Below are 25,785 nucleotides of genomic sequence, written 5' to 3'. Positions count from 1 at the left end.
CGCATTTATTGTGGAGTAAGTCGGAGATCCGCATTTATTATGGAGTAAGCCGGAGATCCGCATTAATGGTGGAGTAAGCCGGAGATCCGCATTTATTGTTGAGTGTGCCGGAAGATTACAGCGGCCATGCGCAATAAATGCCGGAGGGGTGTTAGAGTACGGTCCTCGGACATCGGGGTTTCTCTTAGGTCGGAGGTTTCGGGGTCGGTCGTCTTGTGGCCGAGCGTTCCGAGGTCGGACGCTGACTTCGGCTGTCCGGGGTCGGAGGTTGTACGGCTTCTTAGGGGCATTTATGTCATTTGGAGGGAAACTTTATTCCCCCCAACAGGCGATAAAGAATTCGAGAATATGTCAAACAGCTGGTTCAAGTAGATTTTAGTGGCTCCTTAATCCAACCATTGTGGGACCTAGAAATCTTACATATCCCACTAACTACTCCTTGTCTCCGCTTACCACTTTTTCTTAGCAATTTGTGATATAGCTCAAAAAATATTGGCTTTTCGGTTCTCTAATCCTCAGCCATATTCAAACTAGTGGTATGTTTCGATTCACATTCCCTCAGCATCTCTATGTACATTGTAACTACCTTACGAGGCTAGGTAGCTAGTGTGCTTGGGAAAAGTAGACCAAAATAGTCACTACTCACCATATGACCTGCTACAAATGTATCTACAAATTCAATTAGACGACAATTCATTCCCCCTAAAAGAACAATTAATTGAATCTTTAATTTTCATCTTCATTTAGATTATTTATTCATTCTTGTTGTTTTTATTAGGATGAATGTCAATAAAGCTAAATTGGAGAGGCTAAGAAATGAAAATTTAGAGGAAATAGGAGAGGCCATCTTTACGTTTGGCTGGTCCAGAAAGGCTTTACAAAACCAACTTTTCTTAAAAAATCGAGCTTTTTATTTTTTTAAAAAAATAGAAACATAAAAATTAAAGCAGGAAACACGTTTGATAATAAATTTTCTATTTTTTTAAAAAAAATAGAAGGAAGAATTTTTTTTTTTAATAGAAGCTTTTGTATCATGCCTTCCGATTCCTCTCCTTCGCATCCTAATCCATGCTCCACCGCGGCTTTCTGATGTCCTGCTACAATCCTCCAATGCTCTATTCGGCCCTTCAACACTTTGCTCGATTTTTCGACTCTCTGCCTCAGCTCTCCAACGTTTTGCTTTGACCCTTCACGTAAATCTATCCTACTGCAAGACAAGAGGAAGGAGGAGAGGGGGCGGTGGAGGAGGAAGAGACTAGGGCAGAAGGAGAAAGCATGGCCAGAAAGGAGGTGAAAAAAAAAGTGTTATCAAACATAGTATCTATTTTCAAAAAACTTACAAAATAAAAATAGATTTTTTATTTTTATTTTTTTTAAAAAGTGAAATTGACGACAATTGCAACCTTAAAATTTAACTTTTTTTAATAGAAATTTAATTTCCTTCTTATTTTTCATAGTTTTTCGAGCAACTGAAAATATATTAAGAGAAAAACAAAGGGCTAAAACTGAGATCAAAGTTCATTTAGAAGAAAAGTTTAGGGAATTCTTTATAAGTCTCTGTCAGAGAATCATCAGGAGATCAGGTCGGTCACGGGTTGAGGTGGGCTAGAATTGGCCTACTAAACTTGCACCCGGGCCAGGTCGGATTAGGACCGGGCCCATTAAATGTTTAAACTATTGTCGGTTGTGCAATTGCCGAAAATCCAAACTCCCTAGAAATTCTATAACTCCTGTACCAAGAAAATAATCCTTTTCACCCCCAACTCCCCATCCTCTTGGAGGCGTCAGCTCCCGCTCCTCCTCCCTCAATTACCACCAACACCGCCGTCCGCGGCAGCGCTCGTCCCGTCTCCCTTCCTTCCACGCGGCGGCACCGGCGACGGCGGCCTCTTCCCCTCTAGAGAGCAGTCTCCTCCTCTCGTGCTCGTCCCGCGAGGGTTGAAGAGGTTCGCGATTCCGTTGCTTTTTGTTCCTTTTCTTTGTTTTGCTGCGTCTTGTCTTTACCTTGTTTCGATCTATATTACTTGTTTCGGGTTTCTGGAATTATTTCTGGATTATTTTCTTGATACGTAGTTCTTGTGTCCCACTCTTCTGCTTTTTGGCCTCCGAAGGATTTAGTCTGATGTCGGGATTGGCAAAAAACTGTTTCTTGCACGAGTAATCTATGCGTGAATCACAAAATTTACGTCCTTCCATATCGAATGATAAAGCCGTGTGATGCCTTGTAAATTATACTTTTTGGTAGGCATGGCCGCAATTCGAGCAGCAAACCCTAACTTATAAGTTTGTCCCCTTTTCTGTTTGTGGAAGGAAAGCCGAATTGTTGTAGATTTTACATCGTTTTCATTGATCTTTAGCACGCTTTATGTTGGAGAAAAACTAAATACCATGATTAGAGTAGGAAGACCTCAGAGGAGCAGTTTTTTTTTAAATTAATATTTTCAGATAATTAAATACAGATATGTAATCATTTATGGATTTGATTTATGCATTTTACCGAGATTTTGTAATGGAAACTCTCGCGATTACATGGTAGTTTGTTTGGTCTATGATAATTTGGTATACCTGATGCAATTTGAAGAGAGTAAGCATGAGGGAGTCCATTTCTAATGGTCTTTATAATGAATAAGCTGTGAAGAATGTGAATCTCATGGTTGCCAGGTAATCTGTTAATATGGATGACACGTATTTCAGAGAAACCCATTTTATATCTGTCCTTAAAAACATTATCGAAGAAAATTTTAAAAATATAAGTTGTGTGATAATTTTTGGAATTTAATGCCGTAAAGCTAGCATTTTTTTTATTTAACAATATGGAAAAGGTCTTTCATAACTTGATTTGCTTGTTTCGTTAGAGTTGAAGAAGGTGAATGGATAAAAAAATTTAAAATTCTATATGAATTTGCAAATCATCTTTTTATTACGACTGAAACATGTTGATTTATACATTTCTTTGCTTCTTCGACACAATCCAGTTTGGAAACACTGAAAAATAAGATGGTTAATGGTTCTGCTTCAGTTCATTCTCATGTTACGGTTCCTAAGCTTTCTTCTATGAGCTGGCTTCACAAGCATCCTCTTTTTTTCTTTTTCCTATTATTATATATAAAAATACTATAAGTTTATAAACCAAAGTGGTACCTGGAGGTGGGTCATGAAACTAGACCTCTTAATCTCAACCCAATGAGTGCCTGAAGTTGAGTATAGTTAAGGATAAATCACCAAAATAAAGGATGAAAGATAGAAACGGAATGACTGCTAAAACATCAGTGCATGATGCAAGTTAATAGATGGTGCCAAATAGTATGATTAGCTGCCAGAACTGAGGAGAGATGCATCACTTGCTAAATAAGATACTGCAACTAGAAGAAATAAAATGAGGATGAGGTCTTACTTTCTAAGCAGTTACCTTTGAATTTATGTTAACCTATTTTTTTTTCTGCAACAATAATGGAATAACAATTATCAACTCTGTTTTTTTTTTATATTTATGACAATATCTTGTATTCAAGCATGAAGTTGACCACCATATGGTAGTTCTTTATGAAATGGAAACAGGCAAGCATAAAGGTCGTGCATGGCTTCTTTTGCCAAACATAAGGAATGTTTGCAAGTCGGTTGCTGACTCTTTCTACCATGCTAAGAGAGCATGCTGGGGATAGCACTTGCAACAACATGACTGTTCCATTTGTTAAAAATGATAGATCACTATTCTTATTTCTTCAATTAGTTATTGCTCTATTCGATTATTATCATAACTATAACTATTAATTTGAGTTCTTGTCTTAATTTTTTCTCCAGGAATACCCAAGTAAAGAGACTTTACTTTGTTCACGCGTTTCAATTTGAGTAGCAGAAAATGGTTACAGGGCTGATCAATGCTAACCCCATAGTGTACGAAAGAAAAGAGAGGCGGGTTCGAAGTGCACCAACAGACATAGATGAATATGCTGAAGAGCCTATAGATCAACTAGAGATCTTTGATATCCTTCTAGTATATTAAGTTTTACTAGTGATTATCCAGGAATGTTCTTTCTAATTTCCTTCTTATTTATTTCTTTTGTTTGCTTTTTTGCTGCTTGAGCAGATCATTCATTTTCTCTCAAAATGTCGCTTGTGAAATTTTTTCAGTTACCGATATTTTGCCTTTTTCTTATATCTGCCATATAATTCCTTAAAACTTTTGCTGTTTGATTTTCCCAGTAAATATTGACATGAATATTTGGAGCAATTAACATAAGGGATGTGCAACGTAGCTTGTAGAGAATATACAAAGTTTTTTGAGAGAGAAACATGAGGATGAGGGTGAAATTTAAGATATGATTTTAGGTTTGACTTAAAGACAGTCATCGAGAAAAGGTAATCTCTGATTTGGTCCACTCATTCTCAAAGATGGCTTATTTTCAGACCTTCAGAAAAATGACCATTGTGCCTCATGTCACAGAAGTCTTCCTTTTGTACATTCTGATACTAATATTGATTTGCATACCCTTGTCTATCACATCATATCAGGTTTTTAAGATACTGGAGTGTTTTAGAGCATGTTATGGGAAATCATAGACTCAAGGTTGAATTACAACAATGTGTAGAACCTATAGACATATATTCAGGCATTAGTGGTCAATCCAATTCTAGAGTATTCACCAGGGTAATATGTTGTCAGCCATGTTAGACTTGGAATATGGTTGTTTATAATGGATCAGTTAAGTGCATTAATGGACATACCCTGCCTGATATGCTTTTGGGAGGGTGGCCTAAAATGCAAGGATGAGGTTACTTGTGTAACACGTCAAAGGCCCTAGAAAAGGGTTTGTATGATTGAAAAGGAAGGTGATATTTCCAAACCATATTAATCTTCAGGCATTAAAAAGTTACTTATCTTGTTATATTTCATGCAAAAACCATGTTTTCTGCAGTATCTGATACAAGGTGAGACCAAAGATCCATGTAGACAAAATTATTCTGGTTCTAGGACCCATTAGCTATACGATTAGTCAGTGAACTTGAACCCTTCTTTTTAGTTGTTTGAATTAGATTTGAGTGTTTTCTGTTGTTACATGCCTGTGGTTAAAATATCAATGATGCACTTTGAACTACAAGGTAGCCCACTTACCTATGTGATTGCAGATGTAATTGAAGAAATTGTGGACTCATAGCTTGCAACTGGTACTGATTACTACAACTTCATCCTCATTAAGTATAAAAGCTTGGCAGGTGTCAGGATCCGTGATCAACATGAGGATATGATATGGGGTAAGCAGCTGATTAGAAAAATGAATGGTTCTTTATATCTGAATCAGGAACCAAAGTTCCTGTTGCGAAGGGTTTACTGGACCAGTTTAACCAGCTCATCATTTTAACCTGCTAGGCTCATAGACCGGTTCTTTTGGGAGCTGCTTTGACCAGGTAAGACCTGGGTTCAATGGGCTAATTCTGGTGTACAGTAATCTCTCTTTACTGTTGTTTGGGCAATTTAGGGAGCCTAGTTAGTGAGTTATACTAATAGAGGATAGTGGATAACACTCAGAATGCACTTGGATGTCCTGCAAAGAGTGTTGGTTTTGTGATTGTGCATGGCTTTTAGGATAACAATTTTTTTTTTTTTTGAAAAAATGGTTTTTGATGGTTATTTTCCTTCCTTGTGTCATACTTGCTTTCTCAATCCTTAGCAAAATTTTCTGAAAAAATTCTACTTTAACATGTCAAATTCGGAGCAAAGAAAAGACAGAATTATGACTGTGGGTGCCATTTGGCTTTAGCTTAATTTTTAGGCTTTCAGCAGCTACTGTACACAGAATTCTTGATTGTGATAAGACATGAAGATAATATTTATTCAGGCAAATTAATCCTGGAAAGTATTCAGTTATCCAGGTTCTGCGTCATCAGCATAATGTTGCCTTGTCTATTATGTCAGTCTCATCAGTGCATAACAATTGGTTGTCCGGAACTGCTTTTCTTTTCTCTCATATTTGTATCACCTTTCGGGTTATATTCACTTTGTTGATGAAGCTTCCAACGAGTTCTGCTGTTGATCCAACTTTGTATATTCTTCACTTTCTATGAGAAATGCTTGGATTCCTTAATATTCTTAAATCATATCAGAGATATAAAGGACCCAGAACACCCATATTCATTGGAAGAACTGAAAGTGGTCACAGAAGATTCAGTTGAAGTTAATGACAGGCACAGTTATGTTAGGTAAATACCTATCTTCTATTAATCTGAACTGTACTTTGGTTGTCTGTTCAACTTGTTATATTGTTTTCCATCGTCAAGAATTATTTCTTTGGTTCAGGGTCACTTTTACCCCGACAGTTGAGCATTGCAGTATGGCAACTGTTATTGGACTTTGCTTACGTGTAAAACTTTTGCGTAGTCTTCCTTCTCGTTACAAGGTAAAGTTAGCCATTTGGTACATCCTTATACATCAAAAATTATTGTGGCAGTGTATTTTCCTACAAGTGTAGCGTTGTGCTTTTTAAGTTTGAGACTATATGTTGGTTAAAGATCAAAGCTAACTATGAACACTTGGTATTCTTTACATGCCAAATGGGTGATCTAGTTTTTTTGTGTTATATTCTGGACTAGCTGTTTCCATCAGCTGCAACTCTAGAATATATTATGCCCCTTGACAAAATACATACAAGTTGAAGAAAGCTACAATATTTGGTATAGAAGTTTCATGTACCATTTCATCATTTGCTACATTTAATTGCATTAAAAGAGGTTACATTTGTCATAGGAGATCATTCAAAAATAATCTGTCATATCATTTAAAATTAGTGGAAATCCAACATGGATGATGGTAAATAGTGGTAGGAGGTTGGTGGAAGGTTTATGTGTAGCATTTCTCTCAATTTGCTTATTGAGAGTTGGGACCAGTAGTGGGGAGCTTAGAAATATGTCCTAGAAGGTCATGGAAGGCCCAATGTCGATAAAGAAAAGGATCATAGATATATCCCCCCCCCTCCCCCCCCCCCCAAAAAAAAAAGGAAAAAGAATCTCACAATTAGCTAGCAAGCTAAGGAGATCATTCAAGCTTAGCTTATCATGATATTTCCCTTTTGTCACCAAGATTCTTATCATGGAATTTTGTAACATCATTTTTGAAACTTTGGTTTCTTAATGTATACGCATTTGGTGGGTTTTTATGAAACTTACTGCATTTAATGTATTTATCTACTTAGGCATCTAGACAAGCTTTGCTCTTGAATATAGATATGTTGATTATCACTTACTAGATCATCTGTAACATGATAAAGGTGATCATCTAGACAAGCTTGCTCTTGAATATTGATATTTTGATTGTCACTTACTACTCCATTATCCGTAACATGATAAAGGTTATCAAGAATTGGATCTCTTCACTCCATATGGCTATGGAACACATATATCCATATGTTAGTTTCTAATTTTCTATTATCTAATGAGAGTAACATGCATATAGTTATTTTTGTTACCATAAGAACTTGTGCGTGCGTGTGCTTATTCCCCCATTGGATATGCTTTTGGGAGGTCTTGGATACTTAAGAAGGGCCAAGGACCCTAATTAATAACTTTTGGCTAGCCTTTTTTTTGGCGAGGTCGTAGGTCATTATAAATGGATTAGAGTTGACCATGGTCCATGTGCAGCTAGGGGATACTACGACATAACCCCTTTTGGGGCTGACCATGAGTTGGTCATTGCATTTTATTTCTGATTGGACTTTCTCGAGTGAGAATGCAAAGGCTTAAATAGGGAGTATGTAAGAACCCACATGGTTGTGTTTTTAGCCCGACACTAGATGTGCATTGGAGAGGTTTTGGATACTTATGTAGGACCTAGAACTCTAATTTACAACTTCTTGATAACCCTTTTTGGTTGAGGTCCTGTGTCAATTTAAAATGGTATTAAAGTTGATTTATCTCATGGCCCGTTTGTGCCTAGAGGACACTATAGCATAGGCCTTTTTGTGGCTAACCACAAGTTGGTCATGATATCTTTGTTTTTGATTGGACCTTTCCCTAGCGAGAATGCTTGGGCTTAAACAGGAGAATGTGTAAAAACCTGTACTAGCATTTGTTTAGTCGTTGAGGAGGTCATGGATACTTAAGCAAAGTCAAGGACCCTAATTAATAACTTCTAGCTAGGGCTGCAGCTTGGGCGAGTTGGGTTAGGTTAAGGGCAAATCTAACCCAACCCTACTTATGTATCTACCAACTCTAGCCTTACCCAAATCGCGATTAGTTTGAGATTTCTCTAATCTAACCCAACTGACCCCGATTTTAAGTTAAAATCAAAGTATGCTGAACGGGCCCGTACCGGCCGGTTCAGCCCTAACCGAACCAGTCCGGTCTCTGACCTATCTGGTTCTGCTTTGAAAAACAGTTCCGATCCATATGGGATCGGAACCAAGCGGTGCCGGGCCAGAACCAGCCGGTACTAGATGCGTACCGGACGGTTCTGTCCGGTACGGCTAGGAACTTGTGCGAACCGGTTCGGTTCGCACCGGTTCGCCACATCGTGCCTGCGTGCGCTGGGCAAAGTACTCACGCGCGCGGCACGTGTTATGCAGACTAGTTCGATACAAGTCCGAACTGGTCCTGAACCGGTCCGGTAGGCCACCGGTACGCCTACCAGTACTAGTTCAGCATACCTTGGTTAAAGTTCTGTTTATGTTGGATTGGGTTGGCGAGTCAAGGTGGGGTCATGTCGAGTCGGGTTTTGCCATGTTGGTCAGGTTAGATCCTAGTGAATATGAATTTTGAGATAGTGGAAAGGTTTGCAGCATTTTTATTGGATTGATATTTGTTGGATTGAGGCCTCAACAATTCATCATTTTAGTGGTACACTTATCCAAAATTTTACAAGATAGAAGATATAACTATATAAACATATAAATAGTCTATATGAAACATAAATATGAATTATAAATATGCATTTCGTCAATTTATTTGCATATTGGGTTGGGTCAAGTTCAGTTTGGGTGGAAGGTCGACCCTAACTCTGTCATACTTGAGCTCAAGCTGGAATTTTTGGGCCCATGGCCAATTCAAATTTATAAATCTCAACCCAACATCAACCTCAACCAAATCTTACTTCTGCCTAGGATTTTTAGGTGAGATCCTGAGTTGTTTTATATATCAAACTTTTTCTCTTTCTCATCGACAAATATGAAATAGCTTAAAGACTCAGGAACCTATAGGCCTAGAATTCCTCCTCTGCATCTTGACTTTCTCTTGGGTTCTTATCATGAGAACAGGACAAAGATCCTTTGGATTACATATAAGTGCTTTTAGTGTATCCATTGGTGATATATATTCTTTTTAAGATTATTTGAAAATCTAACTACGTGATTGTATGCCATTTTTTCAGGATGAGAGAGAGCATGGTACACCGTACCAGCCCAAATTGGGCCGTACAGGATGTACCATATTATACCGATTTGGTATCGGTACTTGGTACGGACGGCATATCGACACTCGGTATGCCAAAAAAACTCTATACCGTACTGTATCGACACTGTGCTAGTATAGCACTGGCATGGGGACCAGTACCAAGATAGCGAACCTTAAGAGAATGTCACAAGGTTGTCAAGGTGCTGAGCAATCCCTAGACGGCAAGGACCCTAACTTTGTAGGCACCATCTTGTCATCAAGGTAGACTGCCTAGTGACTTAGGCAATCCATCTATAGAAAAATATACCAAAAAATAAAAATGTAATACTAACACAATTAACCTCATTTTTAAATCTTATATATATATATATATATATTACTATTACCAAATAATAAATATTAACATATTTATGTAGATGTGACATGAATTATAAAAGTTGAACAATGAAGATGGTAGCATGCCACATAGGTTCAATAATCAAAGGATCTGTCCATAATAAATAAGTGGAAATGACGTTGATTGGAATAATGGTTGCAAATTCTATTTTGGCAATCAAACAGAAAAATTCAGCATAAACCAACAGCAACATCATCTTCTATTTCTTAATATAGAAACTTACTTTGATATTAAAGCTAAAAGCGCTAGAACTGGTCTCTTTCACAAAAAGTTGATGTAATGAAGAAAATAAACTGGATTTATAAAATTGACCACCCCAACAGTTGGGACAAGGCTTGATGACAATGGTTATGGACCAAGGTTGCAAGTGAATTGGATGGACCTACTTCCAAGTTGGAACCTATCCAAAATTAATCTAGCCTGACCTGAAGTGAAAATATTTGGATTAGGCTCAGATTAAAAAACATGACCCATTCTGTATATCAATTGGATTTGGATCTTTAAATTCCCAATCTGTACTTGAAGCAACCCGAACTGATCCAAAACTAGTATTGTATATCTTTCGAAACCCTCTAAATATAAGAAATTAGTCTTTTTTTCATGATATAGTTTGCTGATAATTTATGTTATGTTATTGTGATGATTTGTGGTTTTGAATCAAATCTCATTATGTTTTTGATAATATTTGTATTGTTTACTATTATTTTATTGCATAACTTGTTTGTGATATAATTGGATAATCTTTTTATATATGTTTATTATGATTCATGTTTGGATTGTTCTTGACCTAATTTAACCCAAAAAATCTGATGGATTTGTAAAATTAATATTAAATCCGATCAGATCCAACTTGAAGGTAATTGGATTAGGTTTGGTTCAATATTTTGACCCAATTCAAAAGTGGATTGGATGTGGGTTGTGGGTTGTGGGTTGTGCTCATCCCTGATCCAACCCAACTTTCTTGCAGCCTTAGTTATGGTAGAAGTCATTTAACTGGTCAAAGCAGTCATACAGAAATTTATAAGGTTTGCAAGCTTCCTTTATATCATTTGGGATGTCAGTTGGAGTATTATTTTGCAACATAGAATAGATTGAATTTATAAAATCTAAATTTGCATGGTTTTCTGCTAATCACTGTGGGCTTAGAGTTCACATGATACTATTGGAGTGTACATGAGATTTTTGAGTGACTAAAAGGCTTCAAGAGTCATAATTAGGTGGAATATTTTTGTTACTTGGAGTTGATGAGGGCTTTATGAGTTAACGACTAGGATCACTATGAAAGGGACCTGCATAAGTCTATGGCATGAAATTATGGAGGAGAGGATGGCATTATGAAATCAGACTGTAGTGTATGTGAATTCATGTTCGTGCATTTAGAAGGGGAATCTAACAGAGGCCTTGCTACTGAAAAAAAAAACATTACTGAAGTATCATGAAGGCTCCTAGTTGACTTTTGGTTTGGTTTGCTTTCAAAGTTGATGTTCTTCCTTCTCCAGATATTTCATCTGTGCTCAATAAAATGGAGCACATGTTGAAGAATAATGGTTTCCATATGTCAACTTTCTGCTCGAGGGGCCATGTGTTGCCCTGGGTTTTCTTTTTCCTGTTGCGCTGTTAATGCCAGTTTAGGCCTGCAGGCCTTATAATGTTTCCTTTTGGCCTGGCCAAGGGTTGTGTATGGTGTCATTTTAGCCATCATCAGAACTAAGAAAAAGAAATGACTTAGGAGAGAAACCACCATGTTTACTTAAAAAAGATTATATTATTTGGAAAACTGCGATGATTTAGTTATATTTGTTTTTCTGTGTGATTAGCAACTTTGATGATGTTTTATTGTCTTTGTTTATAATAGTTACCGGTCTTCATGTCTGGTTAAGATTAACTGATCTGTGATCTTGTAATCCTTGATGCATTTTCTATAGGTTGATGTTAGGATAGCCCCTGGAACACATGCGACTGAAGCTGCTGGTACTTTTATCTTCATACTTGTTACTGTATTTGATACTAGTTCATTTCTTCTTCTGGTAGCATAATATTTATATATTTGTAATATCACTTTATTTCTCAATTCTTGTAGTAAATAAGCAGTTGAACGACAAGGAACGTGTAGCAGCAGCATTAGAGAATCCCAACCTGTTGGAAATGGTTAACGAGTGCTTAGCACCAACCTTTGCATGATGGGTAGTTGTGTGCAGAATTGCGGGGGATAGATGATTTAATTTGTTTGCACGGTTGTATACAGAAGAAATAATTGGTCATCCTTTCAGAATCCAACGATTACTGTCAGTTCCCTCGGATAATGCCAGATTATACATGGGTAATTTTCGAGCTCTGTTAAGGTCGACCACAGGTGGATCCAACTACTTTCCTTGTTTGTGTCTGTACTTTTTGGAACTCATGTTGTGATTATCCAAAATACATTACAATGATTAGTAAAATACAATGCTATCATATGCTTGAAGCGCACAGTGATGAAGATAATACATATTTGTGGTATGAATTCTTAAAAAGAATGAAGGGTTGCTAAGTCTTTAGTGCGGTATTAAATGTTTATGTTGGGGAACTTCACCTATTTGCTAGACATTCTTCAATTATTGATGGTGATTGTCACTTTTTGTAAAAATGCGTACGAACTCATTTGATCTTTTTTCCCCCATGACTATTGCAGTATTGGCCAATATTTTTCATTCTGATTTAATCGTTCTTTCAGTATTATCTTGCATATAATGGGAAAGCACCAATATTTCAAAATCTGAATCATGTGACCTTGAGCAAATTGGTTTGTGTGATCACCAGACAAAGTAAATCTGATGGAACAACAATTTATTATCAAGTGTATGTCAGAATATTTGTATGCATTACATGTAATGCACTGGACATTTTGGTATATTTCTGTCTTGGTATCAAATGAATGGATAGTCTGGGCATGTGTTGGGCCTTTTTCAAGTGCATGTGTGATAAGATTTGGAGGAAGTAGCATGAAGCTTGTATCTTGATCATACTTAATCTACTACTATGCATGACTGATTTTCAAATTGGTAACGCTCCACAATATGTGTATATATTACATTTTTTTGTAGCCTTTTGTTATTTGCAGTCAAGGTTATTCTGCTTACTAATCTGATGGTTGTGCCCTTGTATATTGATCAAGGTTCGCTGTCTTGGTATTGGATTCCATACTGGCACCGTCCTGTTACAATGTCGGTATGCCCAGTACGGTATCCGATTTGACATACCGAGTATTGGTATGCTCCGATACCGTGTACTAGTACGGTATGATACTGTTGGTATTCTTTGGTACCGATCAGTACGACAAATCTTGATAAATCAGTTGTAGATTGCGAACTTTCTCACCAGCAATTCAGAATCTCTTGATGTGTATTGTGATTTGCTTCGAGCATCTTCAGTGAGATGCGTTTATCTTTTTGGCTATGCTAATGATATTGGATTTTGAGCTGGCTGAGTTCTAAAGGTCGTTAACAGGTTCATCCTCTAAGCAATAAATTATATAACTAAGAAGAGTGCTACCTTGACATGAAGCAGATGAATGTACGAGGATGCTGATTGAGTCAAACACATTCCTGTAATATAGATCAATCTTTCAAATTTTTCATATGTTTCTCTCAATTGTTTCTTTCAGGTTTTCTTGGCCTGGAAATATTTTTTGCAACATTTGAAGTCCTGAATGTGGAGACTGCAAATTCCCACGAGAGAATTTATGTCAAATACTGATCAAAGGGGGGAATGTCTGTGGAAGAACATGTAGTCTTTCTTTTAATCCAATGAGGGGAAAAGGATGGAAATGCTATTTGATTTAGTTGCATGGCACCAGTCCATCAACCTTCATCCATGAACCGATTCCAGTGTAGGGTGATTTGAGCCTCAAATTACAGTAAGCATGGCCGATGTAAGTCTCACGTATTATCCTCTTCATCATTTTTGTACCGCCACCAACCCAAAAAAGAAAAATACTTTTGAAAGAAAAAAAATTTACCTTAATTTCCAGCTGATGAAAATTAGATGTTTCCATGTCCCATATGGATTGTTCTTTTTCATAAAAATATATGAATCTTATCTCTATAGAAATCCAACATCTTTTTTTTTAAAAAAAACTCCAATCAAACATTAATCATTTCTCTATTTTTTTAGTGGACCACACTTCTCCTTTCCTTTTCTCCGAACCAAATGGAGTCATGATTGAGGACCCACATCACTGAAGTGACTCTAGCCCTCCTTGGGCTGAAACTACTTTCTGCCATTTCACTCTTAGTTAGACCACAGCAGGAACTAAGCTTAGATCCGAGCCAGGGCTCCTCCCGGCTTCAAACTGTGCTCACATATGGGAAACCACACAATCCTCTGTATTAAAGGGCAATAGACTCCCTACAACCTAAATTATAAAAATTTCTAAGCTGAGATGCATAATACATCTCGATAGGTTCACCATCCTTAAAAAAAAAAAATTCTATTTTAAATTTCATTTTCTTTTTTGGTTAGAAATATTTTTGGTAAAAGTGAGAGTACTCCGATTTGTTAGATGGAACCAGTTCAGACTCTACGTACATTCGTATCGAAACGATGGTTTCTTAATTAATAACGATGTGTTCCTTAATTAATGGCAAGAACTGGGCGACCCTTGATTTCGTGCGATATATATTTCCTATTTTGTCATAATAATTTGCATCGTCTTACTTCATGAATGCTAATCTTACCAAAAGACTATGAATTCCATTCTTCTTCCTATGCTCATTGATTTGATCCGATTGCATCCTTTCCTAAAATTGCCCCCATCGGCTTCTATAAATCAGCGGAGGTACCTCGCCTTTCTTTCCACCAACTCTCGTTCCCGTGCTCCAAATACCGGGTAAGATCTCTCTCCTCTAGTTTGGTTCCTAATAACGCTACAAGATGCATGCTCTTCGTTCTAACTAAAGTCTCTCTCTAAGGTCTCTTTCTCCCAGCCATGGCTTTCCATCTCCGCCCCATCAATGGATATGCGACGATCCCCCACGATGAGATCTACTGGGGCCATCCCCGTCTATGGAGACCCTCCATCTTCTGCCTCATCGCTGCTTTCCGGAGGTTTGTTATTATACCCGCTGCCATCGTCCTGTTAATCCCGACCGTCTACTTCGTCGCCACCACCCCTTCGCCACGCCCGAAGCTCTCCATAGACAGCTTCTCCGTCACGAAGTTTAATGCGACGTCAACCCGGGATGTCTCCGTCGAGTTCGACGCCATGGTCCGGGCCGAGCACCCCTTCTGGAGCTTCTCCGTTCGCTGCTTCGACCGTGGCTCCATCTCCGTCTCGTACTCGGGCGTCGTCGTCGGCGATGGCGTCTCGCCCGAGTTTTGCCAGTGGCCGGGGAGGGTGGCGGAGTTCCGGACTGCGTTGAAGGGGTCGAACATCGTGTTGTCCCATGCGGAGTCTGATGGGCTGGCGGGGGGACAAAGGCGAGGAGGGACGGCGTTGGAGGTGGACGTCAAGTTGCCTTCGCGGTATGCCGACGTGATCGCTCGGTGCCGGGTCGTCAGGGCTTGTTCGTCGGAGCTCAAGGCTCTGCCGTGCGTGGTAAAAGAAGAGACTTCTTTTCAACAAAAAGCTCAGAGAGAAGTGCTCCCGTGTGTTCTTATCCTTGCACTGTGGGTTATAATCGCGTCCATCTTAGCAATAGATCGACTTGTTTTCCTGGTTTATTAATGCACGAATCAGTTTGTTTTCTTTTCCTCCTCATGCTTTAATTGTGAACTGCAATTGTTTCTTGGGTCTGGGCGTGGATCGGCTACAATGACTTGTTCATGGATATTCTATATCTTTGAGGATATCATACCTCAAAAGAAGTACTTTCTTGGCCGGAGAACGATGAAAAATAAATAAAATTAAGGGTCTTTTTAGCTACTCTGATAAAATTAGGCTGAAAATTTTGCATATGTAGATTTTTTTTTTTTTCTTGCAATTTTTTTTTTTTTGCTATCATACAAAACATATACGGATACAAGCAAGAAAATCAAAAAATAGTACATCCTAGAAAGCACTAAGCACCTCCGCCTCGCCCACTTATAGGTGGTCCCCTAAGTGGTTGGCGACAAAGGATACCACCCAATCAGCCATCTCATTGGCCTCTCGAAATACATGTTGCGTTTGAATAGCCATTCCATCGCAAACCATAGTCCTGATGTCCCTCAACAACGGGTGGTAGTTACAGACCCCTCCCCTCCCCTCCAGACCTGCTGAATCCATCCGATGATCGTCCTGGAATCCTCCTCCAGGAGGACCTCCCTCGCCCGCACACTACGTCGCACATAAGAATCTTCTTGCAATTCAAAAATTAGAATTTAAGCTGGATTTATACAGACTTTTACAAAATACAAGTTAGATGGGTCAATAGACCTGATTCCTATAAGATTTTTAGTCCAATTCTTAGAAATATCCAAACATGCCTTAAGATAAAAAAGTCCAGTTCAAAGAACATCTTCTATTATTCTCAAAGAGAAAAAAAAACATCTACTATTATCATCCAGTTCTAATTACTAAAGTACAATATATGATATTTCAGTTATCTATTAACTATATAAATTTGCTTCCTGCGATTTTGTAAAATATTTCCAACTCAATTACCAACCTATCCGTGCATGGAACTCGTTCCTTATTTGTCATTATATTAAGGATTAGGATTATTTTAACAAATATATAAATAACTGATCGAAGTAATTAATATTAGAAAATATAATCATCGCTAGTTTATATTAAGGACATATGACTTAAAGTACTCGATTCCTTTGTTCAAGTTGACCTGCAAAGTTCCTGGAGGCATTCAGTAATGAAGCCCTATTTTGTGAGAAGTGTTATATTAACAATAGTTTGTTTAGCTGATGAGGTATCGTTTCTCTCATCTTCTTGAAGCTAAATGCCGATTCATCTATCTCATCTCATTGAAGTTAAATAAACTCATCGATTTCAGTCACCTATTTATCTTTCTAAATTTGCTATTTGAAAATTCCTAGAATCTCTCCATCTATATCGCTATCCCTTCCGTCTTTTGTTCTCCTTTCTTTTTTAAACTTTATTAGTGGATAAGGTTTACTTTGCTGAAGCATAAATAATAAATTTGAAGTAGTTAGTCTTAATTAACGCGTCAATAAATTTCTGTCCCCTGGCGATTAAAATCCTGGAGTCTTGTTAAATCAATTTGAACCATCTACTATAATCTCAATTATCCCATGCTCCCACTGACTCCTACGTTTACAATTCGACATTTAAGGCTCTCTTTCCAATCCCAATTCTCCTCCCTCGATGTCTTGATACCACATCCAAAGAATCTAATTGAACTCTTCTCCTCTCTTAATCCCATAACCAAAATTCCCATTGCAACCCTAGGTTCCCCTCTCTCTCTGTTTAGGCCTTCAGCCCAAGCCCAAGACAGGCCGACATCCTTGGTCCAGCAGACACATCCCTTGAGCTTAGATTGATAGCCAGTCCACCCGGAAACCTGCCTAAATTACAGCTGGTGGGGTTCTGCCACGGGTGGAGAAGATATAAGTAAAAAACGAACACTCTTCAGCGGGGAGGGGGCCCAGTGAGGATTATTATGCGGGTGAGGTTCTCCTCACCCTCCTCTTCTCTTTCTTTTAGCAAAAAAAATCTGCATATACACACAGATAGGATGCGGTGTATGCATACAAAAGGCACCATGTATGGCACGCAACATTAGCTTGTTTGATAGACATTCATCTTCATGATCGAATGATAAAGCAATTATTTAGGACTACACAACATAATATAGTGCAAATCACACACCACTGAGCTCTTTGTGGATTAATCGAGTGTCGTTATAGGGCTGTCAATGTTATAAAGACCAACATAAGGCCCATTGAGAGTTGTAATTCCATTTTCTTCATTTATTATTATTATTATTATTATTTTGCAATCGATCTGATGCAGTTAATATCTGATTGTTCTTTTATCTAATACCTTTTAAATCGGTTGCACTAAGTAAAATTTTTATTGGAAAAGAAAATAATGTCCCCAAGAAAAAATCAAAGGGCTATTAAACCCATTTTGAACAAAACTGACCTCGAGGGTTATATTAGTCATAAACTATGTAGATTGGAAACCTAAAGCAGAGAAGAATGCTAGAGGAACTGTTCTATGTAGGCATGCTATAACCGTAAAATTTTTCTTTTTCCATTTTTCTTTAATCTGCTTGTACATATTCCTTCTGATAAAATTGGATTTGCTATGCCTTCCCCTTCTGTTAAAACTAGAAAATTAATAACTCCAACAAAATGGCTTTCCTTCCATCGGGAGCGAATTTGGAGAGCAGTGCATAAAATCTGAAGAAGTTTGATCTTTATGAAGAACAGAACTTTTCTTGACTCAGTTGATTGCACTCACATCAGATTAACGTGAGCGACCGGAACCTTCCATATTAATGCTTACTGATATCATGTAAGAATCTGTTAACCTGTGAAGCATTTTTCACCGCTCTACCAACTACCAAGGAGGATTAAGGAACTCAATTTTGACTCGAATCTCCTATATTTGACGAACCATTAATTGGTATGGGACTCAGCATCAACCTGCGTAAGAATAAAGTTCCATTCTAACAAGGCGAGCAGAACATGTAGTTAATGAACGGTAAATTCAACTTCAGACAGCTATGAAAAATTACATATGCGAACCACATCAGATTGATAGCCATCTACAAAAATAACGAATATATTGACATACCATGATTTACCTTTCTTCACATGTAAACTTTTCTCTCTTTCCGAACAGCAAGTCAAATCGTTAAAGGAGACTACAAGAAACTAGAAGACGAAGAAGAATTCCACAGAAGGGACAATAAGAACCTGTGGCAATTTTCGGTTTGCAGTGAAATCTATCAGAAAGGCGATAAACACAGGATGGATCAAGGGAATGTGAATGAGCCTCCAATCTGTGAGTTAGCTGACTGGGGATCAATGGCCACCCATAAGAGCGATATCGTGATCGCAATGAGCCCAGACCAGACATAGACAATGGTTGGTGTCCTCCCCCTTCTGCCCATCAGTCCCTTGGCAAATGGGTAGAGATGAGCCAACACCCAGAAGCTGAAGAACACGCCACCCAGCAGCTTGCTCCACTGTGGAATCACACTGTATATCGTGCGGCCGACTCCGACAGCAATGGCAATAAGATTTAGTATCATGATGGTGATTGGTGGTATCATCAATGATGTCCACCTCACGATGTAGAGGTCGGCGTACTCGTCGTCAATGTCGTCGCCGGCTGATTTTGAAGTGAGGGTGAACGAGATTTCGATCCCAGCTATCACTTTCAGCAACCCCTGGAGAACAGCAGCAAGGTGAGCGCTGGTGCCGCCGACGACCCAAAACTGCTCGTTCCTCCACCACTCTTCCAGTTCAATCCCTGACCACTTGACCTCGAGTACAGCCAGCATGCAGAGTGTGAGGGTGATGATGAGCAGGTATGTGAGGAAGGTCACGTTCAGGGTCTGCACAATGAACTGTCCAGAGAAGAGCGAGAGCGCCGGGAGGAAGCAGTACACAATGAGAAAGAAAGAGGTGAAAGGGTAGATGCCAACATTGAGGTATGCGATCCTCTGCAAGAGCTTCATCTTCGGGCTGGCAAAAATGGCATTGTTACGAGAAAAGAAGATCTCGACAGACCCTGTTGCCCACCGGAGGACCTGGTGAAGCCGGTCGGTGAGATTGATCGGAGCTGTGCCACGAAAGGCATCGCGCTTGGTCACACAGTAGACTGACCTCCACCCTCGGTTGTGCATCCTATAGCCGGTGACCACATCTTCAGTCACAGAACCATAAATCCATCCAACTCGCTGCCCCCATTCAGTTTTCTCCTCGTACCAGCATGAGATGACACTGACTGCCTCAGCTACGGTAGTGGCATCAAGAAGTTGGCGTGGGATAGTGAGAGCACCGGGAGGACGGCCATTCTTGATGGAGGGATGATCGGCAAGAGGTCGGCCTTGGAACTCGGCCACCGGTATCGAGTCGATGAGGAAGTTAGAGTTTCCAAACTTCTTTGGGAATGTGGAGAAGATCATGTCCTCTTCATCAATGCCCCCCATCCTAAGTGCTTGGGTCTCTTCTGAGGCAACAGCTGCAGAGCTCTTCTTCCTCTTTCTCGGAAGGCAGCAGCTGCACCAACCAAGATGGTGTTCTTTGGAGCGAGGAGGATCGAAACCATACAGAGCAATGCGGCGGAAGAGGCAACCAGTACCAACATAAACAGGCCCCTGAAGTCCATCGAGAGCGCGCATGTTGACGTCGAAGAAGACAGTGTTGTGATTGGCATAGCGATCAGAGGGGTCGATGCCTTCAAACCGCTGAGGGAACTGGACATAGCATATCCGATCCCCGCCACGATCCATCATGAAGCACATACCCTCTCGGAGGGCCTTAGAGTTATAGATGTAGTGGTCGCAGTCGAGGTTGAGGATGAAGGGACCATTTGACATAATGGCGGAGGCGCGAACAAGAGCATTCATAGCGCCTGCCTTCTTGTTGTGATCATAGCCAGGGCGCTTCTCACGCGACACATAAACCAGCAAGGGCAGACGAATGTCCACCTCTGCGAAGTCCAGGAGTTCATCTTCATCATTGTTCCCATACAACGGTTCTTCACTCGGAGGCTTCAGCATCACCTGCAATAAAGCATATGGAGTTTGTCTCAATAGAATCTAACTTCCTTTTTTTCTTGTAGAGAATATCCTCACAAGTTTAACCCTAAAAAAAAAAAAGAAAAAAAATAAATCCTGACAAGTGTAGTTTACTTTAAAGTGGATAACATTTAAGTTGCATGGCTAAACTTCATGAGGAAACTTTGATTCACTGTTGCCTCTGAGAGGCACATGTAATAAAAGAAAGATCTTAAAAATGATTTTAGATATATGATAACAATCTACATGGTTACAGAATATTAGAAGAACTGCCCCTATTTACATTTCTAAGTTATGATGTTTAATCACAGATACTACAATGTGATGCTACTTTAAGTCAATTTTTTTTATAATTTGAATACAAAAATTACAGTAAGAATTCAATTTTCACCCTAGATAGTCATAGAGCTAATAGAACGAAAGCCAAAGCTTCTAAGGTTATGATAGAAGTAAGATAAAGGTTGAACCATACATGAGGAAGAAAAAGAATACCTGCATAATTCCACTATGACCGCCCCGAGAATGATCTGTTGATGGGTTTATCCAAGTGCCTGGCCAGTGAGAACCATCAGCCATCCAAGTTGCTTTTGGAATCTTCACAGCTTCCACTGGATCATCACCAGCATTTTCTCGTTGCGACTTCATGGCCTTAATCTCCTCACGAGCGTGATATGCATCAGAACGCCGACGAATCGAATCTGGCAAGCTATTGACCCGAACCTTGAACTCGTCATACTCTCGCTTAACCCGTCTCCGGTCCTTCACAAAATCAGGTTGGATTTTGTTCTTATAGGGATCTCTTTTCAAATTAAAATAGCTCTCTGGATTTCTTGGCTCGATATCATGTTTCCGGCAGAAAGGGACCCATAGGTTAGCAAAGCTGGCAGCCTCAGCCATTGCTTCAAATGTCAGAAGTGCTCCACCATCATCAGAAACGTAGCAAGAGAGCTTCTCCACAGGGTAATCAGCGGCGAGAATAGAAAGAATTGTATTTGCTGTGACCAGTACAGGTTCCTTTTCTGGGTCTGCAGTGGAGACAAAGACATCTATACCTGGAAGATCAGATTTCCCTCTGGGGTTTTTAGCGTTTGGTGTTTCAAATTTCTCTTTCAATACTGCAAGGTCAACAGACCGGTTCACAGGGCAGAGTTTTGGAAGCTGGTCCAGAAGCCAAGAGAAGGCAAACCACAGTTCACACACAACAGACATCCCCCAGAGCCATATTGCATCCGGGTTTTGGTGCGTTATTCTCCACCAAAGAAACAAGATAAGGACAACCAAGCGGATGAAGACAAGAAGCCTACAAGAACAGGGTCGAGCATATAATGATCTAATGATAACGATTGCGTATTAAAGAAATTTAATACAGGAAGTTTTAAGATAACCAAACTCATTGACGTTCTGAAATATTTAAAGAAGTGAAAAAAGTTGCAATCCTTTCAGATAACTACAAGATCTATTTCTTACCAGACAAAGACAACCTCTTGACTAGATAAGAAGATTATTATGATGTTATATATCAAAGAATTTGATACCTCCTTTCAAATTTTTGATAGATTACTGAATTCTTATATTCTATACATCAGATGTTTGACAAATTTTTGGAGGGTGACATTGTATTAACATTTTTAAATAAAACATCAACCTATCCTGTGTATTATCTATGACCACATTGGAGAATGGTCTAATCTGTGCAGCATGGGCAAGCAGTGCCCATACTACCATTCAAATAACAATTCTGTGTGAAATTTACACTCAAAGTTCAATGTGGATGAAAGTTACTGGGGCCAAAATAAAAATGTTGAAGTCATAAGCTGGAGTGGGATAAGAGAAAACAGGCTACTCTGAATTTAAGAGATGATCATAATGGAAGCAACCATAAATTTTATGACCAAGAGTCCTTAGAACTATAAGTAGGCTCTCGGATTAGATACTCATGGTTTTTCCGACCAAAGATCAAATAATTATGGTTAATACTGAGAGTTTCTGCACTCTAAATAGTTTGTTCCTATGAGAAGGGGCTACTGGAATACCATTGTTCAAGGAATATGGTATATCGGTCCTTTTGCTTTCCAACCATCACAGCTCAGATTAAACTATTCTCCAGATGCCCTAAGACTTGTCGTCCCAGCTTGTTATAATATTAAATAACTACCTTGTGAATCAAAAGCCAAAACTTGAACAAGTCGCCTCCTTTTTTTTGCACTTAGGTGGTCTTTCTCTTTGTAAAGGATAAACCCGATAAAACTTATCCAGCCGAACCAGAAGACTCCAAGCAGCACACTACTCCTAGATTATAGGATCTGAGAGAAGCTGTTATTGGTAACAAATATTATCTAAGAGAGGTTGTTATTGTAACAAACACTACAACAGTTTTATAGGATCTGCATACTTATCATGTAACCAATATCTGTCTATATAATGAGATCGAAACCTCACAGATTGGTGAGGGAAGCATTCCAAATTTCTGCATCTTATACCCTTTAATACTCAAAGGCTACAGATATCTGAATTACTGGATTAAACATTTAAGCCGGATAAGGAAGGGGTTCCTCCCATATGGAGATAAATTAATAGCAATCTCTCATTGGTTGCAGTGCATGATTTTGGTTTTTAAATCTCATCAAAGCCTTGCAATGCTTAGGATTCATAATGAGTCAACCTAAGAATATGCTTAATCCCCATCTAACAATACTAACTAAAGAGATTTAACATTAGGTTAATCGGAGGATACAGGGGAATACAGAACCATGCAATGCAAAAATTCAACAAGAGGATCAGATACCAGCCAGATGACATTAATACGTACAGTTCAGGTTCATTACTTTCCGAACTAAACATCAAATGAACAGGCTAGATAAGTTAGATAAAGAGAATAAGTTATACATTACATTGACGAAAATAACAGACAACTAATAGAAAGAATAGATCTAAATATCAAATTAAATCCACCAAGTATACATAAAAAATAACATTCAGAAAACAATGCAGCAAATAACAATTCAAGAGTATTGGTTTCATCTCATACAAATTATCTTCATGGAGTATCATTTTATTGTCATCTGTAACGGCGAAAAAGTGATCATACCTATACGGGCTGAGGACCGCAGGTGGAATCTTCAATTTGCGTGTGAGTGGCCTCCATGGCTTGCCAACCAGTTCCTTTGGCTGCCCATGGCCTCCTCCATTCCCATTGCCGTCGTCGTTCTCATCAGGCCAAATAACATTCCCATATCCATAAGTCCCCTTCGTCTCGAACAGCCATCGGTTGTGATCGAACTCCCCCACCTGGGTCTTTGTGCGGGTCAACGACTTGTTAAGGGGATTCTTCGTCTCCATCTCTGGCACGGCTGATGGCAGTGGTTGCAGAGATATAGCTCCATTGGCATTGCTCTCCAGCTCCTCCCATTCAGTAGTCTTGTATGGCTCCTTGCAGCCCGGGCAGACACGACCGCCGGTCTTGACTGCATCAATGAAGCACTCACGACAGATCCTGAAGTCACATTCGCAAGGAAGTATAACGTTCCCGCTCTGGTCTCCCATCAACTTTGAGTCGCACCCAGGGATGGCGCAAGTGGATTCCTTGGTGCCGGCCATCTGGGGGTTGTCGTGACCGGCATCGGAGTCGATCACCTTGTCCATGACGTGAGCACGAGTGACATTATTGAATCCACCAGTGAAGAGGGAATTGGAGACGTACTGCTCCTCGACCTTGGCCGAGATAACAGGGTCCATCGGCTGGTTGTCAGGAGTCATGGGAAAGAGGACGTGGTAATTGGAGTTGGAGAAGTCGACGCTGCCGAGCTCGCTATCGAGGTCTTCCCGGGAGTAGCTGATGAAACGGCCGGAGTTCGTGCGGCGGCCGAAGACCACCGTGGGCGGCGAAGGCGGCTTGCTGATCTCCTCCAGTTCATCGGAGGCCATCTGGGTGGATCGGCCGTTTCTAAGAACTCTATGGGAAGCCATGATCCGGCTTTGGGCTACAATTTATAGCAGTCAAACTGAAAGAAAATCCTTAATAAGATCAGAACTATCTCTACGCACAAAAAGGGGCGTAAAAGAACGAAACAGGGGAAGAAAGGAAAGGCGCCGTCATCAAAAAAAAGAAGAAGAAGATTTTCAGGACCTGTGATGAAAAAATGTTCGATTTTTTCGACAATCTGAACCACAAAAATAAAAAAAAAAAATAAAATCTAGACTGACCTTAGGATTTCCAATAGGGGAATCCGAGATAGCGGGTTTCTTCTATTCAGGGCATGAGGTTGTTGAAATGAGAAACAGGAGCGAGTAATCAAGTTTCTGGATTTATAGTGGACTGACGAACGATTCTCCCATGGATGAAAACGGGAGAGCTAAAAGATTATCCACTCTTCACGAGCTCCTTCTCCCTCAACTGTCTTTATCGAACGGACGAGGGGGCCGTTGAAGTGTTCAAAGTAAAACGGAACCAGAGGGGACGAAGTCGAACTGAGCCAAATAGTCCAAAAAGCTTCACCAAAATCCCCTTCTTTTTAGCTTAAACAAGAATCCAATGATGTGATCAATGGTAGATTTCTTCCAGTGACATCGACAAAAACCCTATGCCAAAACCCTTCATATACCGCTGGGCTCCAAAATCGAATCGTTCCCTGGACCAATGCCCGAAGTTAATCTCCATTTCCGAGCAAGGTTTAGGGTTAGGGTTTAAATGGCCGCGAGTGGGATTGGAAGGAGAGAGAAAATGGAAGGGAAACAGAGGCTGGAGAACGAAAAGGGCAGATTTTTTTGGTTGGTTTCCAAAAGGGGAGGGAAGGAGGGCGAAGGAGGAGGCGCGCGCAGCGTTGGGTGTTAAAAGGGAAGAGATATCTAGTGACGCTACACGTGGCGGGCCAGGGGTTGCTGACTTGGACCGGAGCCGGCTGGGAGATCCCTCGGTTTCGCCGCGGATTCGTTGAACGCGATCGCCGCGGTACCCAGAGACTGCCCCTGGATTTGCGTGCATTCAAGGAAGCGACCTTGTACCGGATTTGGCTGGCACTCGCGCGACTGAACACGGCTAAGTAATTGTCTTTCTTTTTTCGACGTAAAAACACGGCCAAGTATTTTGCGGAACGCTGTTTTGGGTTAGCCAAAAAGTGCAGGAGTAATGACAACCAAGATATGCAATTATATTCTCCGGTGATCTCCCAGTTTCGATGGATTTGGTAAAAAATTTAAGCGACATGCATAGAATACAATTTCTATATATATAAAAAAATAAGATAATTGGATGGAACCAAGCAAGTTAAAGATTATACTCAGTTTTTGAGAATCAAGTTGAGATCATTTTTAGTTCATGTTGGA

General features: G+C 39.7%; 3 protein-coding genes across 6 annotated transcripts; 2 read left to right on the top strand and 1 right to left on the bottom strand.

Moving 5' to 3' along the window:
- Nucleotides 1-1,728: 1,728 nt before the first annotated feature.
- Nucleotides 1,729-12,259, top strand: AE7 (MIP18 family protein (DUF59)). The gene is made up of 6 exons (XM_088718927.1): nt 1,729-1,946; nt 3,802-3,985; nt 6,095-6,198; nt 6,296-6,395; nt 11,701-11,746; nt 11,856-12,259. The coding sequence occupies exons 2-6, from the start codon at nt 3,860-3,862 to the stop codon at nt 11,954-11,956; spliced, it is 477 nt and encodes a 158-aa protein (XP_088575053.1). The 5' UTR covers nt 1,729-1,946; nt 3,802-3,859; the 3' UTR covers nt 11,957-12,259.
- Nucleotides 12,260-12,467: 208 nt separating this feature from the next.
- On the top strand, nt 12,468-15,661 carry LOC148714435 (uncharacterized). Of its 2 annotated transcripts, none has more exons than XM_088718926.2 (3): nt 12,468-13,327; nt 13,419-14,642; nt 14,725-15,661. In XM_088718926.2, exon 3 carries the CDS (start codon nt 14,742-14,744, stop codon nt 15,477-15,479), a length of 738 nt encoding a protein of 245 aa, XP_088575052.1. In that variant the 5' UTR covers nt 12,468-13,327; nt 13,419-14,642; nt 14,725-14,741; the 3' UTR covers nt 15,480-15,661. The 2 variants fall into 2 exon arrangements, with proteins under 2 accessions (XP_088575052.1, XP_088575051.1); XM_088718925.2 differs by having other exon boundaries at nt 12,468-13,685; nt 14,587-14,642.
- Nucleotides 15,662-17,736: 2,075 nt separating this feature from the next.
- LOC103714556 (cellulose synthase-like protein D2) lies at nt 17,737-25,270 on the bottom strand. Of its 3 annotated transcripts, none has more exons than XR_015976632.2 (5): nt 24,667-25,270; nt 23,552-24,464; nt 20,956-21,763; nt 18,520-20,448; nt 17,737-18,381 (listed from the first exon to the last, which is right to left on the bottom strand). XR_015976632.2 is itself a non-coding variant. In XM_008801841.6 (4 exons), the coding sequence occupies exons 2-4, from the start codon at nt 24,427-24,429 to the stop codon at nt 18,691-18,693; spliced, it is 3,444 nt and encodes a 1,147-aa protein (XP_008800063.3). In that variant the 5' UTR covers nt 24,430-24,464; nt 24,667-25,270; the 3' UTR covers nt 18,402-18,690. The 3 variants fall into 3 exon arrangements, 1 of the variants encoding a protein (XP_008800063.3); XR_015976631.2 differs by having other exon boundaries at nt 17,737-18,358; XM_008801841.6 differs by lacking the exon at nt 17,737-18,381 and having other exon boundaries at nt 18,402-20,448.
- Nucleotides 25,271-25,785: the final 515 nt, after the last annotated feature.

Source organism: Phoenix dactylifera, chromosome 3 (genome assembly GCF_051530095.1).
Source record: "Phoenix dactylifera cultivar Ajwa chromosome 3, Ajwa_hap1_PhDact_Kaust_v1.1, whole genome shotgun sequence".
NCBI lineage: Eukaryota > Viridiplantae > Streptophyta > Magnoliopsida > Arecales > Arecaceae > Phoenix > Phoenix dactylifera.
This window is presented reverse-complemented; position numbering and strand designations above follow the sequence as displayed.

Excerpts from the sequence above, each read along its gene's own strand:
- LOC148714435 (XM_088718926.2), top strand. The coding sequence starts at position 14,742 with ATGGCTTTCCATCTCCGCCCCATCAATGGATATGCGACGATCCCCCAC.
- LOC103714556 (XM_008801841.6), bottom strand. The coding sequence starts at position 24,429 with ATGGCTTCCCATAGAGTTCTTAGAAACGGCCGATCCACCCAGATGGCC. Across the intron at positions 21,764-23,551 it reads GCGGTCCTCAGCCCGTATAG|GCTTCTTGTCTTCATCCGCT; the intron begins GTATGATCACTT and ends CTGTTCTTGTAG. Across the intron at positions 20,449-20,955 it reads GTCATAGTGGAATTATGCAG|GTGATGCTGAAGCCTCCGAG; the intron begins GTATTCTTTTTC and ends GCTTTATTGCAG.
- AE7 (XM_088718927.1), top strand. The coding sequence starts at position 3,860 with ATGGTTACAGGGCTGATCAATGCTAACCCCATAGTGTACGAAAGAAAA. Across the intron at positions 6,396-11,700 it reads GTCTTCCTTCTCGTTACAAG|GTTGATGTTAGGATAGCCCC; the intron begins GTAAAGTTAGCC and ends CATTTTCTATAG. Across the intron at positions 11,747-11,855 it reads ACATGCGACTGAAGCTGCTG|TAAATAAGCAGTTGAACGAC; the intron begins GTACTTTTATCT and ends CAATTCTTGTAG.